The 14,677-nt window shown below is 45.3% G+C and overlaps 1 protein-coding gene and 1 long non-coding RNA gene across 4 annotated transcripts in view; one reads left to right on the plus strand and one right to left on the minus strand.

Moving 5' to 3' along the window:
* LOC134927387 (ATP-binding cassette sub-family B member 5-like) overlaps nt 1–14,677 on the plus strand; it is a 215,993-nt gene that overhangs the window by 174,707 nt on the left and 26,609 nt on the right. For all 3 annotated transcript variants that reach the window (XM_063921761.1, XM_063921762.1, XM_063921763.1), the window contains 2 exons: nt 23–220; nt 770–976. In XM_063921761.1, coding sequence (XP_063777831.1) covers nt 23–220; nt 770–976 — 405 coding nt within the window. The remainder of the gene's footprint in view (nt 1–22; nt 221–769; nt 977–14,677) is intronic.
* Nucleotides 1–14,677, minus strand: part of LOC134927388 (uncharacterized) — a 149,215-nt gene that overhangs the window by 55,213 nt on the left and 79,325 nt on the right. The gene's annotated exons all lie outside the window — the stretch shown is intronic.

Genomic DNA, 14,677 nt, shown 5'->3' on the forward strand with positions numbered 1-14,677 from the left:
TTTTTTTATCTATGTACTGTAGGCTAACTGTCAAGGAGATTTGGAACTGCGTCAAGTTTCCTTCAATTATCCATCTCGTCCGGATGTGCCTGTGCTACAAGAGCTATCTGTCAGGATATCCAGTGGGCAAACTGTTGCGTTTGTGGGCAGTAGTGGGTGTGGGAAAAGCACCTCTGTCCAGCTGCTGCAAAGGTTCTATGACCCGTACCAAGGAGCTGTGGTAAGATCTACCTAAGGGCGTGTTTATTACCCCTAATAAATGTAACCTGTTTGCTGACCAGTGTATATGCTTGCAATATATAATTTAGGGGTCAATTTGATGAAGCATTGAAAAGAGTGGGGAAGTGAAGCTGTGGAGAAGTTGCCCATGGCAACCAATCAGCTGCTCCGTACAATTGTATAGTATGCAAATTATAAATGTTACTTCAATGCTGATTGGTTGCCATGGACAACTTCTCGACTGGCTCACTTCTCCACCCTTTTCACTGCTTCATGAATAGACCCCTCAGGATGAAGTGTTTACTAAAGGAGTTTGTTCTACCGATTTACTAGAGTGATCCAGTGTATCCTTGGCTCTTTTGGTGGCGCTAATTGGCTCAATTTGTTACTGGATTCAATATAGATTCAACAGATGTGCATTTGGGTGCATGCGATATACTGGGGGAATAATGATTGGTTATTTTCTATAATTTATCATTGGAACGAAAACTTTGCACTATGAATATGACTCACATTATTTTATTTTATTTTTTACTTTTATTTTTTGTAGTTATTTGATAACATTGATCTAAAGTGCTTGAACGTACAGTGGCTCCGATCTCGGATTGGAATTGTGTCGCAGGAGCCGGTGCTGTTTGACTGCAGCATTGCTGAGAATATCGCCTACGGAGATAACTCCCGCGAGGTGTCAATGGAGGAAATACGTCAGGCAGCAATATCGGCCAACATTCACTCCTTCATAGAGAGTCTGCCGGAGGTAATGTTATCTACATTCCCATAAAATTGTTTCCGCAGATAATGAATATTATACAGTATTCAGCTACTCTCTATGATAACCTTAATAAAGGAAAAGTGTCAGAAGTCAAATGTAGGAAAGTGATCAATGATCTCCAACATTGGCCAGACAATTTCCAACAATGGCCAGCCACTCTCCAACTTTGGCCAGCCACTCCCTAACCCTGGCCAGTCACTCTACAACCCTGCCTGCCAGCCACTCCCTAATCCTGGCCATTCACTCCACCACCCTGGCCAGTCAGTCCAACTAGTGCATACATCTACAGGAGATTCCAAGTTGTATGTAACTCAATCACTTCTCCGCATGTGACTGAAAGGAAATTACTGGTGGCAACTTCCTCAACCCTGACCTGTTCTTCACCATCCCTGGCCCACCACTCTCCAACACAGCCCCGTCACACCTCAACACTGGCCCATCACTCCCCAACACTGGCCCTTCACTGCACACTCATCTACAGGAGATTCCGAGTTGTATGCAACTCAGTCACTTCTCTGCTAGCGGCTGGAAGGGTGCTGCGGAGCATTTTATAAGTGATCTAGTGATAATGCTGACTATTGCTCTGATCTGTAATTTGTCACATGCCAATCAAACTGGTGAACATAACCTACAGTCGTAAATGCATCACTCCATGTATAAGCAAGTATTGTAATAACATACTGTAAATGACAATTATACTCTACTGGGACATAAATGTATTTATTTTAAGATTGGAATGATAGTGGGGGAGTTTTGTGCAAATTCTACAATAAACATGGATAAGTTACTGATGATAATCTGGCCACACACATGGTCATGGTGCCTCAGGTATTGTCAGTAAATAAGCTGTAAACTAAACATTTTATATTCTACATGATTGTACACATCACTGTCACCAATGCACCAAAATTACAAATTAAAAGGTTAAACGGTAATACAAAGAACACAAAAACCTGTCTATACTGCCCCCCTACCAAAAAAAATTAAAATGCTGCCCCTAGCATTAATTTGTAATAGTCTTTTTCAATTTCTGTACGTGGATGGACAACCTGTGGAAAGATTTATGGAGGGGAACCACAGATTAAGAGTCAGATAAGAAAGTCAGCACCACCTGCAATATCAGCAATGATGTAAGGCTTCTCTGATACAGCTGTGGTGGTATTTAGGGGTGTAGTATGGCTGACCGGCGGTCTCCTGACCGCCGGTCAGCTTACCGACGCCGGGATCCCGGCAGCATACCGACGCCGGGATCCCGGCGGGGAGGGGCGAGTGCAGCAAGCCCCTTGCGGGCTCGCTGCGCTCGCCTCGCTGCGGGCTCGGTGGCGACCTACGGTCGCCACGGGTTCTATTCCCACTCTATGGGTGTCGTGGACACCCACGAGTGGAAATAGTCCCTGTTGGTCGGCATGCCGACCATCGGGAAAGTGAGCCGTCGGGCTCGTGGAGGAGATCATGTGACTGTCGGTCAGCTGACCGGCGGTCACATGAATACCGCCCGGTATTTAGTACTCAGAGGGGTAACTAGAGTTGATGACGCCCAGATGAAAAAAAAATGGTGCTTTAAAAACGACAGTATTCTTTAAAATTTTGAATGAATTCTTATATTAGTACAAATAAATAGAAGCTGAAAACAAACTACAGCAATGCAAGAGCAATACAAAACACCAGAGCATGAATACCATGGGAGTACACACATAGGGGTATATTCAATTGAGATCGGATCCATTCCGACATGCATTTGTCAGAATAGATCCAACAAGGGCTATTCAATGCCCATCTCAATTCGACTTTAAAAAAGTCGAATTGAGATGAGGGACCGGAGAGGGGGGAGAGCCGTTGGCAGACGGGGGAGAGCCGTGGGCAGACGGGGGACAGCAGTGCTGCAGGAGGATGTGGCACAGCCGCCAGACCTCACAGCAGCGTCCACCTGGCTCCAGCAAGCGGGTACTCACTTGCTGGAGCGGGGTGGACGCTGCCGTGAGTGGCGGCTATTACACGTCCTCCTGCATCGCTGTGCTGTAGCGCTGCTGTCCCCCGTCTGCCTGTGGCTCTCCCCCCCCCCTCCTCTCAGGTCCCTCATCTCAGTTCGACGTTTTTTTTAAGTCGAACTGAGATGGTCGGAAACGGAGCCAAAACCTGTCGAATTTGGCCCCGTTTCCCTCAGAAGTACACGAATCGGCAGCTATACTGCCAATTCACGTACTATTCGACAAGTCGAATTTCCCGACTTGTCAAATAAAAATGCTGGGGAATGAATAGGTCGGAACCCCTTCCTACATGAAAAAGTCCAAAACTGCCATCTTTTTCGACAAGACGGCAGTTTCAACCTTAATTGAATATACCGCATAATCTGTTGTGGAATGGAAACTTGAAGTGAAGGGCCTGGTATTTTTAGGAGATATGTCTTCTAAAACTTCTCTAAAATCGATCAGTCTAAAGACTATAGGGTCTGTTTAATAAACGAAAATATGTCTTTTCTCAGCATTTTAGCTGGAGAAAGCCATAATTTAGTTTTCTCTCTATTTAGTTACATGAAAACTGTGGAGAAATCACTGATTTCTCCGCCTTCTCAGTTCTCATATCACATTCCTGAACCCGCTATTGTATATAATGGGGGCTGTGCAGGAAGGGTATTTATATAAGTGAGAGAACAGATGATGTATGTTCCAGGAGCCCAGCTTCTTCCTACGGGAAAGAGGTCCAGGGTTGCCAAGTGGGATCTGAACGTATTCCTCCACCGCCTTCTCACTGCGCAACCTTATTTTGTGAGCATGCATGACTTCAGGCCGGCACAGGGGTGGTAAGTATCACTGCTACTGAAGTAGAAATTGCTCTGGTAATTAAGTATACTACACCGCAACTCACAGCGTGTTGGATACTTAAAATCGGGGCCGCCTGGTACCATAAAAGATCTAGGGGAAGATTTATCAAAACTTGAAGATAGATAAGATGGAGAGAGATAAAGTACCAACTAACCACTGTTTGAAAATGACAGAAGTTGATTGGTTGGCACTTCATCTCTCCTCACTTTACTGTATCTCTCTCCAAGTTTTGCTAAATCTATGCCCTGGTGAGAATAGGTAAATCTGAGTATCATATTCATAACCATTTCAACTACAGTACTAGAAATGTATAGACTCCATAGTGGAATTCTGAGGATGCCCCACTACTGTACTTGTATCTATTCTCCCATCATAAAGCAGTCTACATCTCTATTACACAGCAGCCTATTAACTTATCACACAACAGCCAATGCACCATCACATGCTGGCCATTGCGCATAGATGCCTATCCTCCCTCATTCTGCAGGAGACCCCTGGAAATAGCAGCAATCTCCCCCACTCCCTGAATAGTCCAGCAATCTCCCTGATTACACCTTATCCCTCATTATGCAGCTATTACATTCTTGGGGGAAAATATAAATCAGAGATACATACTATACATTCAAATGAGAACATCGGTGCCATTTCCCTGCATTGGTGTTATAAGGCACATTGATCCCTATGGCTACATGCCTTTTAAATAAGGTTTCTCGTGGCCACTTACAGTATATGGAAACACAATACACAAACAAATTCTGCAAAATATCAGTGTCTTTTCTTCAACAAGTAGATCTTACTAACTTTTACATTTGGATGTAAGTCATTTTTATGACACGCCTCTCAGATGTAGCAGTACACGTCCGCACTGATAGGTGTTACTTTCACATCTCCCTGGAATGCTTTTTCAAAGGTAGGCCATTGCGCCATTTCAGAAGGTCCAATTTTTTATTACACAGCAAGCAATTTATTTACAGCAGCTTCTGCCTTCATGCCACGTCAGTTTATACTATGTTTACACACACCATAATCAGACCAGCTTGTGTTACTTATCATTACACACTAGCCTGTGACCCTTACCTCTCCATCAAACACCAGCCTGTACTTCAACACACACACACACACACACACACACACACACACACACACACACACACACACACACTTACAATTCACAGCTGGGACATTGGGGGTAATTCAGAGTTGATCGCAGCAGCAAATTTGTTAGCAGTTGGGCAAAACCATGTGCACTGCAGGCAGAGCCGGCCCTAACCAATATGATGCCCTAGGCAAGATTTTGGCTGGTGCCCCCTAGCACCACCGCTGGTTCCGCCTCTGACCTTGCACCTCTTTCCCTGCACCATCACCCCTCACCCATAGCAGTCCTTATTTTGGGGTTTGTACCCCCTATATTTTAAATAGGAACAGTTCGCACATTTGGCGCACAGCCCAAAAAGGAGTGTTTTTTTGCTGGCAAGGGTAATGGCCACACAATAGTAACCCCAATTCCAATTACGCCACACAGTACTGCAACTTTATTCACATTTGATCTAGCAATAGTGTCCATAATTCATATTATGTCCCACAGTAGTATCACTTTACCTTATAAACGTTACTCCTCACAGTAGAGCCCCTTATTCACATTACATCACACCCTATTGCTCTTTATTCACATTACATGACACAGTAGTGCCCTTTCTATACGCCACATAGTAGAGCACCTTATACACATAATGCCACACATTAGTAATGCATTTATACACATAATTCCACACAGTAATGCCCCTTACACATATAAGACACATTATTAATGTCCTTATAAACATAATGTGCCTTACACATTATGACAACCTTTATTAATTCCCTTTTACACATAATGTCCCTTACACATATGCCGCACATTATTAATGCCCTTATACACATAATGACATGCATAGTGCCCCCTACACATTTGCTGCACATTATTAGTGCCCCTATACACATAATGACACACATACAGTAGTACCCTGTTACACATATGCTGCACATTATTAATGCCCTTATACACATTATGACACACAGTGCCCCTTACACATATGTTGCACATTATTAATGCATTTTTACATGACACACATAATGCTCCTTACACATATTCCGAACACTGCTGCACAACCAACCCACTCACATGCACACAGCACTCACACTGCCACTAACACTGTGACCTCTGCCTCTGCTTGGATACAGATGTGTCCTCATAAATCTTGCCTCAATGCTAACATCGGGCACCTTTTTTTAATGAAAATGTATCTTATTTGCATTGCTATGTGGCTAGGATGCACAAGCAGCTTCTGCTGATTAAAATTATATGCAGCATGCCTATATACTGTGTAAGACTGTGGCTGTATATGCATATGAAATGCTACACACAGAATATAGGCATGCCGCATATCATTTTAATAAGCAGAAGCTGCTGATGCCCCTAGGCATATCAAATGCCCTAGGCAATTGCCTAGTTTGCCTATGCCTATGGCCGGCTCTGACTGCAGGGGGTGGGGGGCAGATATAACATGTGCAGAGAAATTTAGATTTGGGTGGGTTATTTTGTTTCTGTGCAGGGTAAATACTGGCTGCTTTATTTTTACACTGCAATTTATTGAACACACCCCAGCCAAATCTAACTCTGTCTGCACATGTTACATCTGCCCCACCTGCAGTGCACATGGGGGGTCATTCCGAGTTGATCGCACGTAGCAACTTTTTGCTGCCTGTGCGTTCAACTCGACGCTGCCTATGGGGGAAGGCTTTTTTGCATAGCAAGGCTGCGAACACTTGTGCATCCCTGCTATGCAAAAAAAGTTTTGTGTGGAACTAGACAAGGGTAACAGTTACTTACCCTGTGCGATCGATCCAGCGATGCAGATCCCGGAATTGACGTCAGACCTCCAAACGCTTAGACACGCCTGCGTTGGACTCACCATTCCCAGAAAATGGTGAGTTGCCGACCCGGAATGCCTTCCTGCTGTCAATCTTCTTGTGATCGCGCCAGCGATCGCTTTCTTCGTTCTTCTGGTCGTTGCCCGGCACGATGCCCATGTACATTGCAGCCGCCACGCAGGCGCAGAACCGAATGACCCCCATGGTTTTGCCCAACTGCTAACAAATTTGCAGCTGTGATCAGATCTCAATTAGGCCCATTTATAACACTGCTCATCCTGCTACTCCAGAGTCCTACCACCATTGTTCACTATCCCCATCCGCCTCCTCCTCCTTATCATCCTCCCCCTCAGGATTTCTATGGGCCTCCTCCCGCAGCGGACAGTTCAGCTGGTAAGTAATACTGCTCCTGTATGGCTGGCTTATCCACTCCCCTGCTCACTCCTATAGGCTGCTGAGTACTTTAGATGGCACACAGCACTGTTGAAGCCTGAATGAGAGAAGAGGGTACTTTTACTGCTGTACTGTATGAAATGGCTGTACCAGTGGACCACCAAAGAAGGCAGGAACCAGGAGTAGAAGAGGCTCAAAATACTCAGAGGGAGGTTTATCAAAGCTTGGAGAGTGATAAAGTGGAGAGAGATAAACGGCTAACCAGTCAGCTTCTAACTGTCATTTTACAGGCTGTTGTGGGGGACATGTATGAAGCAGTGATAAGAGTGGAGAATTGTGCCAGTGGAGAAGTTGTCCATGGCAACCAATCAGCTATGAAGTAACAGTTATCAAGTGCATGCTATAAAATTATACGTAGTACCTGATTGGTTGCCATGGGATACATTATCTCTCGCTAAGGCTTAGTACATAGACAATAGACAGGAAGATTATGTCAAACAGAAAAATCAGGCACTTCTGTTAATGGGTTAAATAAACCTGCTGCAGCTCCTTTCAGAAAGAGGGTAACTGTTACCCAAATGTTTCGAAAAAAAGGGGAGGAAAAGAAAATGGCGCAAAAGATATATATTCCTCAGAGGGAAACGGCCTTATCTATAGAGCCAAGAAATGCGTCAGAAAACAGTGATTATCTCCAGGTCTGCAGCATCCACGTTTGGGTAGCTACCCTGAGTACCAGCGGATTACATCGATCTTACCACTGATTTCGTTGCTGCAAGGATTCTAGACGGCTTTACATTACACAGATCGACATTCAAATAAAGAGTCACCGGCCGGCAGAATTACTCAGCGCATTCTAATACAGACGGTCAATCCGGACTAAAGGTGTGTACACACGGGGCGGGATGTACTAAGCGGAAAATGCGGTAAACCCCGTTTACCACATTTTCCTGATGTACCATCCCCCGGCCGGCAGGTCAGCGCCGAGGCGGGGTTCGCCAGCTTTAGCTGGCGATAGTCCATAGAAGCCTATGGGCTTAAATCCGCGGCGCTGTGTGAGGGATCCGATCGGATCGCTCCCAGCATGCCTTGCGGCCACCCCCATTACCCTGCGCATGCGCAGACTGACTCCTGGGGCCGAATCCCGGAAGTCAGGCTGCCGCTGTGCATCGCGGAGGACAGCTCTTATCGGAAGAGCTGTCCTCCGCAATGCTGATCGCATATGTAAGTACGTATGCGATCAGCATCGTGGCGCAGGGCGGCGATGTACATTAGTACATCCCGCCCACGGTGAGATATTTTCTTACAATTTTGACTATATAGTCAAAATTGTAAGAAAAGTTAGTGCAGATCGCAGGGGGAAAGTCATCTTGCGATCTCGATGCGATGTCCCTCGTGGTCGGCATCGCAAGCCTAGATAGAATGTGCAGGCAAGTCAATTTTGACTATCTCTTAGAAAAAATAGTCAAAATTGACAGCCAAAACCGCACATAGTCAGTATCGCAAGCACAGTCATTATGTGCTTGTGATACCGACCTAGCCCCTATCGCATAGTGAGAATCGGGGTTAGCCTGAATCTCACCATGTGTACACACCTTTAAGGTGTATTTTTCTACAAGATAGTCAAAATTGACTTGCCTGCACAGTCTATCTAGGCTTGCGATGCCGACCACGAGGGACATCGTATCGGGATCGCAAGATGACTTTCACCCTGCGATCTGCACTAACTTTTCTTACGATTTTGACTATATAGTCAAAATTGTAAGAAAATATCTCACCGTGTGTACACACCGTAAGACTGACCTACTGCACTACTATTATGAGACTAACGCCTTTGACTACAGCACTGTGAGTATCTCAGGCTCCTGGACCCCGTGCATTAATTGATACTGTGTTGCAGTCACACCAGGTTATTGGTTACCGAGTTGATCGCTCGCTGACTATTTTCGCAGCGCAGTGATCAGGTGAAAAAATGGCATTTATGCGCATGCGTATGGGCCGCAATGTGCACGCGCATCGTACGAGTAAAAAGCCCGTTGTGGTTGTGCACAGGTTCTAGCGAAGCTTTCAGTCGCACTGATGGCCGCAAGAAGATTGACAGGAAGGGGGCGTTTCTGGGTGTCAACTGACCGTTTTCAGGGAGTGTTTGCAAAAACGTAGGCGTGTCTGAAAAAACGCAGGTGTGGCTGGGCGTTCGCTGGGCGGGTGTAAGACGTCAAATCCGGACACGAATAGGCTGAAGTGATCGCAAGCGCTGAGTAGGTTCAGAGCTACTCTGAAACTGCACAAACTTTTTTTGCAGAGCTCGGCTGCACATGCGTTCGCACTTCTGCTAAGCTAAAATACACTCCTCAGTGGGCAGCGGCATAGCGTTTGCATGGCTGCTAAAAACTGCTAGCGAGCGATCAACTCGGAATGACCCCCAATGGGCCTAATTCAGAGTTGATCGCAGCAGCAAATTTGTTAGCAAATGGGCAAAACCATGTGCACTGCACGGGGGGCAGATATAACGGGTGGTCTTCAGTTTGCCGACTGTCGGGATCCCGGCGCACAGTATACCGGCGCCGGAATCCCGACAGCCGGCATACCGACACTTTTTCTCCCTCGTGGGGGTCCACGATCCCCCTGGAGGGAGAATAAAATAGCGTGGCGCGCGTAGCGCGCCACCGTGCCCGCAGCATGGCGAGCACAGCGAGCCCGCAAGGGGCTTATTTGTGCTCGGCATGCTGTCGGTATGCCGGCGGTCGGGCTCCCGGCTCCAGTATGCTGGTCGCCGGGAGCCCAGCCGCCGGCATACCATGCTACACCCGATATAACATGTGCATAGAGAGTTAGATTTGGGTGGGGTGAGTTCAAACTAGAGATGTACGGCGGGGCACTATTTCGTGTTTTGTGTTTTGGTTCTAATTTCCCACTCGTGTTTTGGTTTTGGATTGGTTTTGCCAAAACCACACTTTCGTGTTTTGGATCTGGACAGTTTTTGAAAAAAAAAACATAAAAACGGCTAAAATCACAGAATTTGGGGGTAATTTTGATCCTACGGTATTATTGACCTCAATAACATTCATTTCCACTCATTTCCAATCTAGGAGTAGCACTGCAGTGTCAGACAGGATGGCAGATTTTAAAAATAGGCCCCAAACAGCACATGATGCAAAGAAGAAAAAGAGGTGCACCGAGGTTGCTGTATGACTAAGCTAAGTGACACAACCACCGGGCCCATCTGGTAGTGGCATGCAGTGGCTGAATGTCGAAAGTGGCCCGCAATTTTTCAGTCCACTGACAGCATCTCCTGCATTCCCCTGTCATTTTTCAAAAATTCTGCAATTGGTGGACTTATACGGCAGTACCCCTGGACTTATACGGCAGTGTCAGAAAGGATGGCACTTTAAAAACCATGCCCCAAACAGCACATGATGCAAAGAAGTAAAAGAGGGCAATGAGGTAGCTGTTTGACTAAGCTAAGCGACACAAGCGTGCGGCACAAACACCTGGCCCATCTAGGGTTGGCACTGCAGTCCCACTGCACTAATGGCGGATACCGGACGCACGTCTAACACCAGCATAGTTGTTATGGCCTCAGTAATCCGCTTTGCAACAGGGTATATATATATATATATACGGCAGTATCACTGGAATTATATGGCAGTACCACTGAAAATATACGGCAGGATCACTGGAATTATACGGCAGGATCACTGGAATTACACAGCAGGATCACTGGAATTATACGGCAAGATCACTGGAATTATACGGCAGGATCACTGGACACGTACAGCAGTATCAATGGACATATACGGCAGTATCACTGGACATATACGGCAGGATCAGTGGAATTATACGCCAGTACCACTAGAATTATACGGCAGGATGACTGGAATTATATGGCAGTACCGTTGGACATATACGGCAGGATCACTGAACATATACAGCAGCACAGGGACACTACCACTGGACTGATGCAGTACAACACAGCACCACTGCAATGGACTGGACTTATACAGCAGCACTGGACATATGGCATCAGAGGACACCACCACTGTGACTGGGCTGATGCAGCACAACACAGCACCACTGGACAGGACACTGAGGACAGAGACACGTCCTCTCTCTACACTCTCCAATACCGGATTGAAAATGGCGGGGACGCGCGTCTCCTTATATGGAATCCAAACTCCGCGAGAATCCGACAGTGGGATGATGACGTTTTGACTTGTTCTGGTTTCCGAGTCAGGTGGGAAAACCCAAGGCTGACTCAGATCCGGGCTTGGGTAGTGAAGGGCGGAAGGGGGTTCGGTTCTCTGAGAACCGAACCCACTCATCTCTAGTTCAAACTGAATCTTAATTGCAGTGTAAAAATAAAGCAGCCAGTATTTACCCTGCACAGTAACAAAGCAGAATTCCTTTATGTATTTACAACCCTTTATGAAGTCTAAGAACACTGTACGCTGTTTACTTAAGAAGTACCGTAAGGGTACGCTGGTTGCGTAATGATCGCTCAGCCGTAGGCGAGACGCTCAAGCGTCACGTTCGCTCACGGCCCAGAGATCACAGGACAGAATGATTCGCTATGGCGTAGCGGTTCGCTCGAGACCACGAGGAGATCACCAGCGGCGCAGACGCTCACAACGCTATACCTTTATGTCTAAACCTTATACCAATGAAATACACAGAATACCTTAATGTGAATACAGGGTGTAAGTGCAACCTTGTGTAACCTGACTAACTACAAAGCTGCTTGAGCGTTACCGACGCTCAAGTGAACACTTAACACTATAGGAAATACACAGATGCTGGTTTAGGGTCCAAAGCCTATTAACTGTATTATGTCTAATATACTTGTAAAAAGAGAATAACAGTACAAATGATACACTACAATATAACAGAGACTTCCTAACCAAAATACAATACTATCTAATACAATACAATACTAGTCTAGGGGAGATGTGAGAGAAAAGAGAAAGGAGAGAGAGAGAGAGAGAAATTGGCTCACAGTAAGACAATGATTACGGAGAGAAACTTACGCACAAGGGGAAACGATCGCAAGCGCCTCTGGACATCCAGCTTCCTGATTATCAGCAATGAGAACCATTTGAAGAGAAGTGAAAGCTGGATGTCACAGACCCGTCTTTTATGCTACTCACACAATGCAATCTAATGGTCCCTACAGTCTCACTGTCCATTGGACGCAGGAACTCGGCTTCGCATTATAACAAAGGTCATAGGTTGATTCATACAGGTAAACTGTATCAGTGGTCTTGGTTATGCAAAACAATGGGTGATAACTAACACATTCCTGTCTTCTGGAGAGCTATTGTTTGGCGAATATAAAACAGAATCCTGTCTGGGTTCTGTTCTATATTCATGATGTCCACTTTCAGTTGAGACAATGACGTCTCAGCCCTTATTTTCCTGTATACAAATCCAGCCCCATTTGTAAACACAGGTGTTGGCCTTCTTCATTGAGTCTCAAAGCTCAGTGTAATTAAAGGCTATTGCACTCCGTCTGCGGGAAAGATACTGATTTGGAGTACAATTGATCTTCAATTACTATTCCTGTGTTTACCTTATGCATGTGTAGATATGAGGCCCTCTTAACATGCAAACTATTGTTTGGGGGATCTCTGAGGTCAAAGAGCCATTTGAGACCCACTGATGCCTGTCTCCAACTGTTCAGATGCATGACTAAGTAAGAACAAATAAAATGGACATAACTTCTTATGTCCATAACTATTCGCACGAGCGATTAATACGCTCCAAACCAACACCGGAATATCGCTAATTAAATACTCTTCCGATGGGTACCAAACACTGCTGTATGATTCCTGTTAGACCCTTCGTACAATACAAAGAGGGATTCCTCTGCTCAGGGACATTCTATATTAACCAAACTTTCAGAATCTATCAAAGGGACCATGATCTACAAACTACATTAATTGTGAAAATATGTAACGAATGAGTCGCACGCTACGACTACATAAACTCTACCGTAAATACGCATACCGCGCCTGCGAGTGCACGCTATTGCGGGTATGCGCCTTCACGGGAGAGCGTACGCATGCGCAGCGCGGACCAGTGTGCGGTGCAAATATGGCAACGTGCATAGAGACATTTTTCTGACTTTGACAGTCCACCCTTTGGCAGTCAATAATAACTGCCACCTTCTAAAACATTTCAAAAGGAGAAAAATGTAAGTCAGGGGTTAATTGATTTCCATGGTGGGGAAAGGAAGAAGAGTGGAGTAGGTGTGAAGAGGGTATGACCTAGTGAGAAAGCAGAAGCATGTGTGTATGAGTCCATGTTTGGAGGGTCATGTATCATCGTGCCGTACGTGTGGTAAATCAAGCTTCGAGGTATTGCGAAGTATACATTTGAATTCCTTCTTATCCCGTACTAAGGGTCTGTGGATGGGCTGTCAAACTCTACCGAGCTCATTTCGGCTGTGGTTGTAACAAAATGGGGATGCACATTTTAGTTGATGATACATGAATGGGGGAGGTATGTGGTTGCTGATATCTGTGCCTGTATTCCCTATCGTCTATGTGTGTCGTTACCTGAGGGTTGTAGAGATGAAGATAAAGAACACTTACGAAAAATGCAATGATATCCTATGTCAGGTAAATGTACATCTGTCGTCGAAGTTTTGTTCGGTATCTGTTGAAAGTCGTCTTCTTTGCGCTGTTTTTCTCATTAGGTGTGAGCAATAAGCTTTGTCAATGCCATCAGATGTACAGAAAATGTTGGGCTAGCGTGAGTTTAAAAATACTAGGGAAACTGGGGATCCATGGCAAAGTTCATCAAGTGTCCATATTTAAAGTTGTCAAATCTTCTTCTTTGGTCAATCCGTTGTCTGTATACATCTCGTCTCGTCAGCTTCCTCGTCCAAGGGGGTCTTTGTATCTTGGAGAAAAGCAGAAAAACAGGTGAAAGAAACGGACCGTATAATCGCATTTTCATCACATTCTGGTTTCTATCATTGGGTCATAAATCAAATCCAGGTTAATTACGGTTTCCTCACTCCTCAAGCTCATCACTTTTGTACTTTGTTTGCACCTCATTAAAGCCTGCCCGCATCTAAATATCAATCCAATCGATATAACGACACCCAAGATACATAGTAGAAACTTTCCAACATCCATTATGACTCCTTGAGCCCAGTCTCCTAAACCGGAGAACCAATTTCGCGGGTTCAACCATGACACCCAACCAGTCAGCTCATTACCTACAGCAGCAAGGGTGAGATTGTGTTTTCGGCGAAATTCCCACTTCAATTGGAGAATATCGTCCATCTTTTGATCTATGACCTCGACCGGATCCTCGGTGCTATTCGTGATATACGTGCAACACTTTATACCGTACTGTGTTGCCAATGTAACACAATATCCGCCTGTCACTGCTGTGAGATAATTAAGAACCATTCTATGCTGTACCAGTTCTGTTTTGTAAGCTTGAAGTTCTCTTCCAGTGTATCTAAACGTGTCATCATACATTTCAGTGATATTATCTAACAAATTTGCAAGCGCAGAAATGTATCTATAATTCATCACTCCTCGAGCGGTGCGAG

The sequence above is a fragment of the Pseudophryne corroboree genome, chromosome 5, assembly GCF_028390025.1.
Source record: "Pseudophryne corroboree isolate aPseCor3 chromosome 5, aPseCor3.hap2, whole genome shotgun sequence".
NCBI lineage: Eukaryota > Metazoa > Chordata > Amphibia > Anura > Myobatrachidae > Pseudophryne > Pseudophryne corroboree.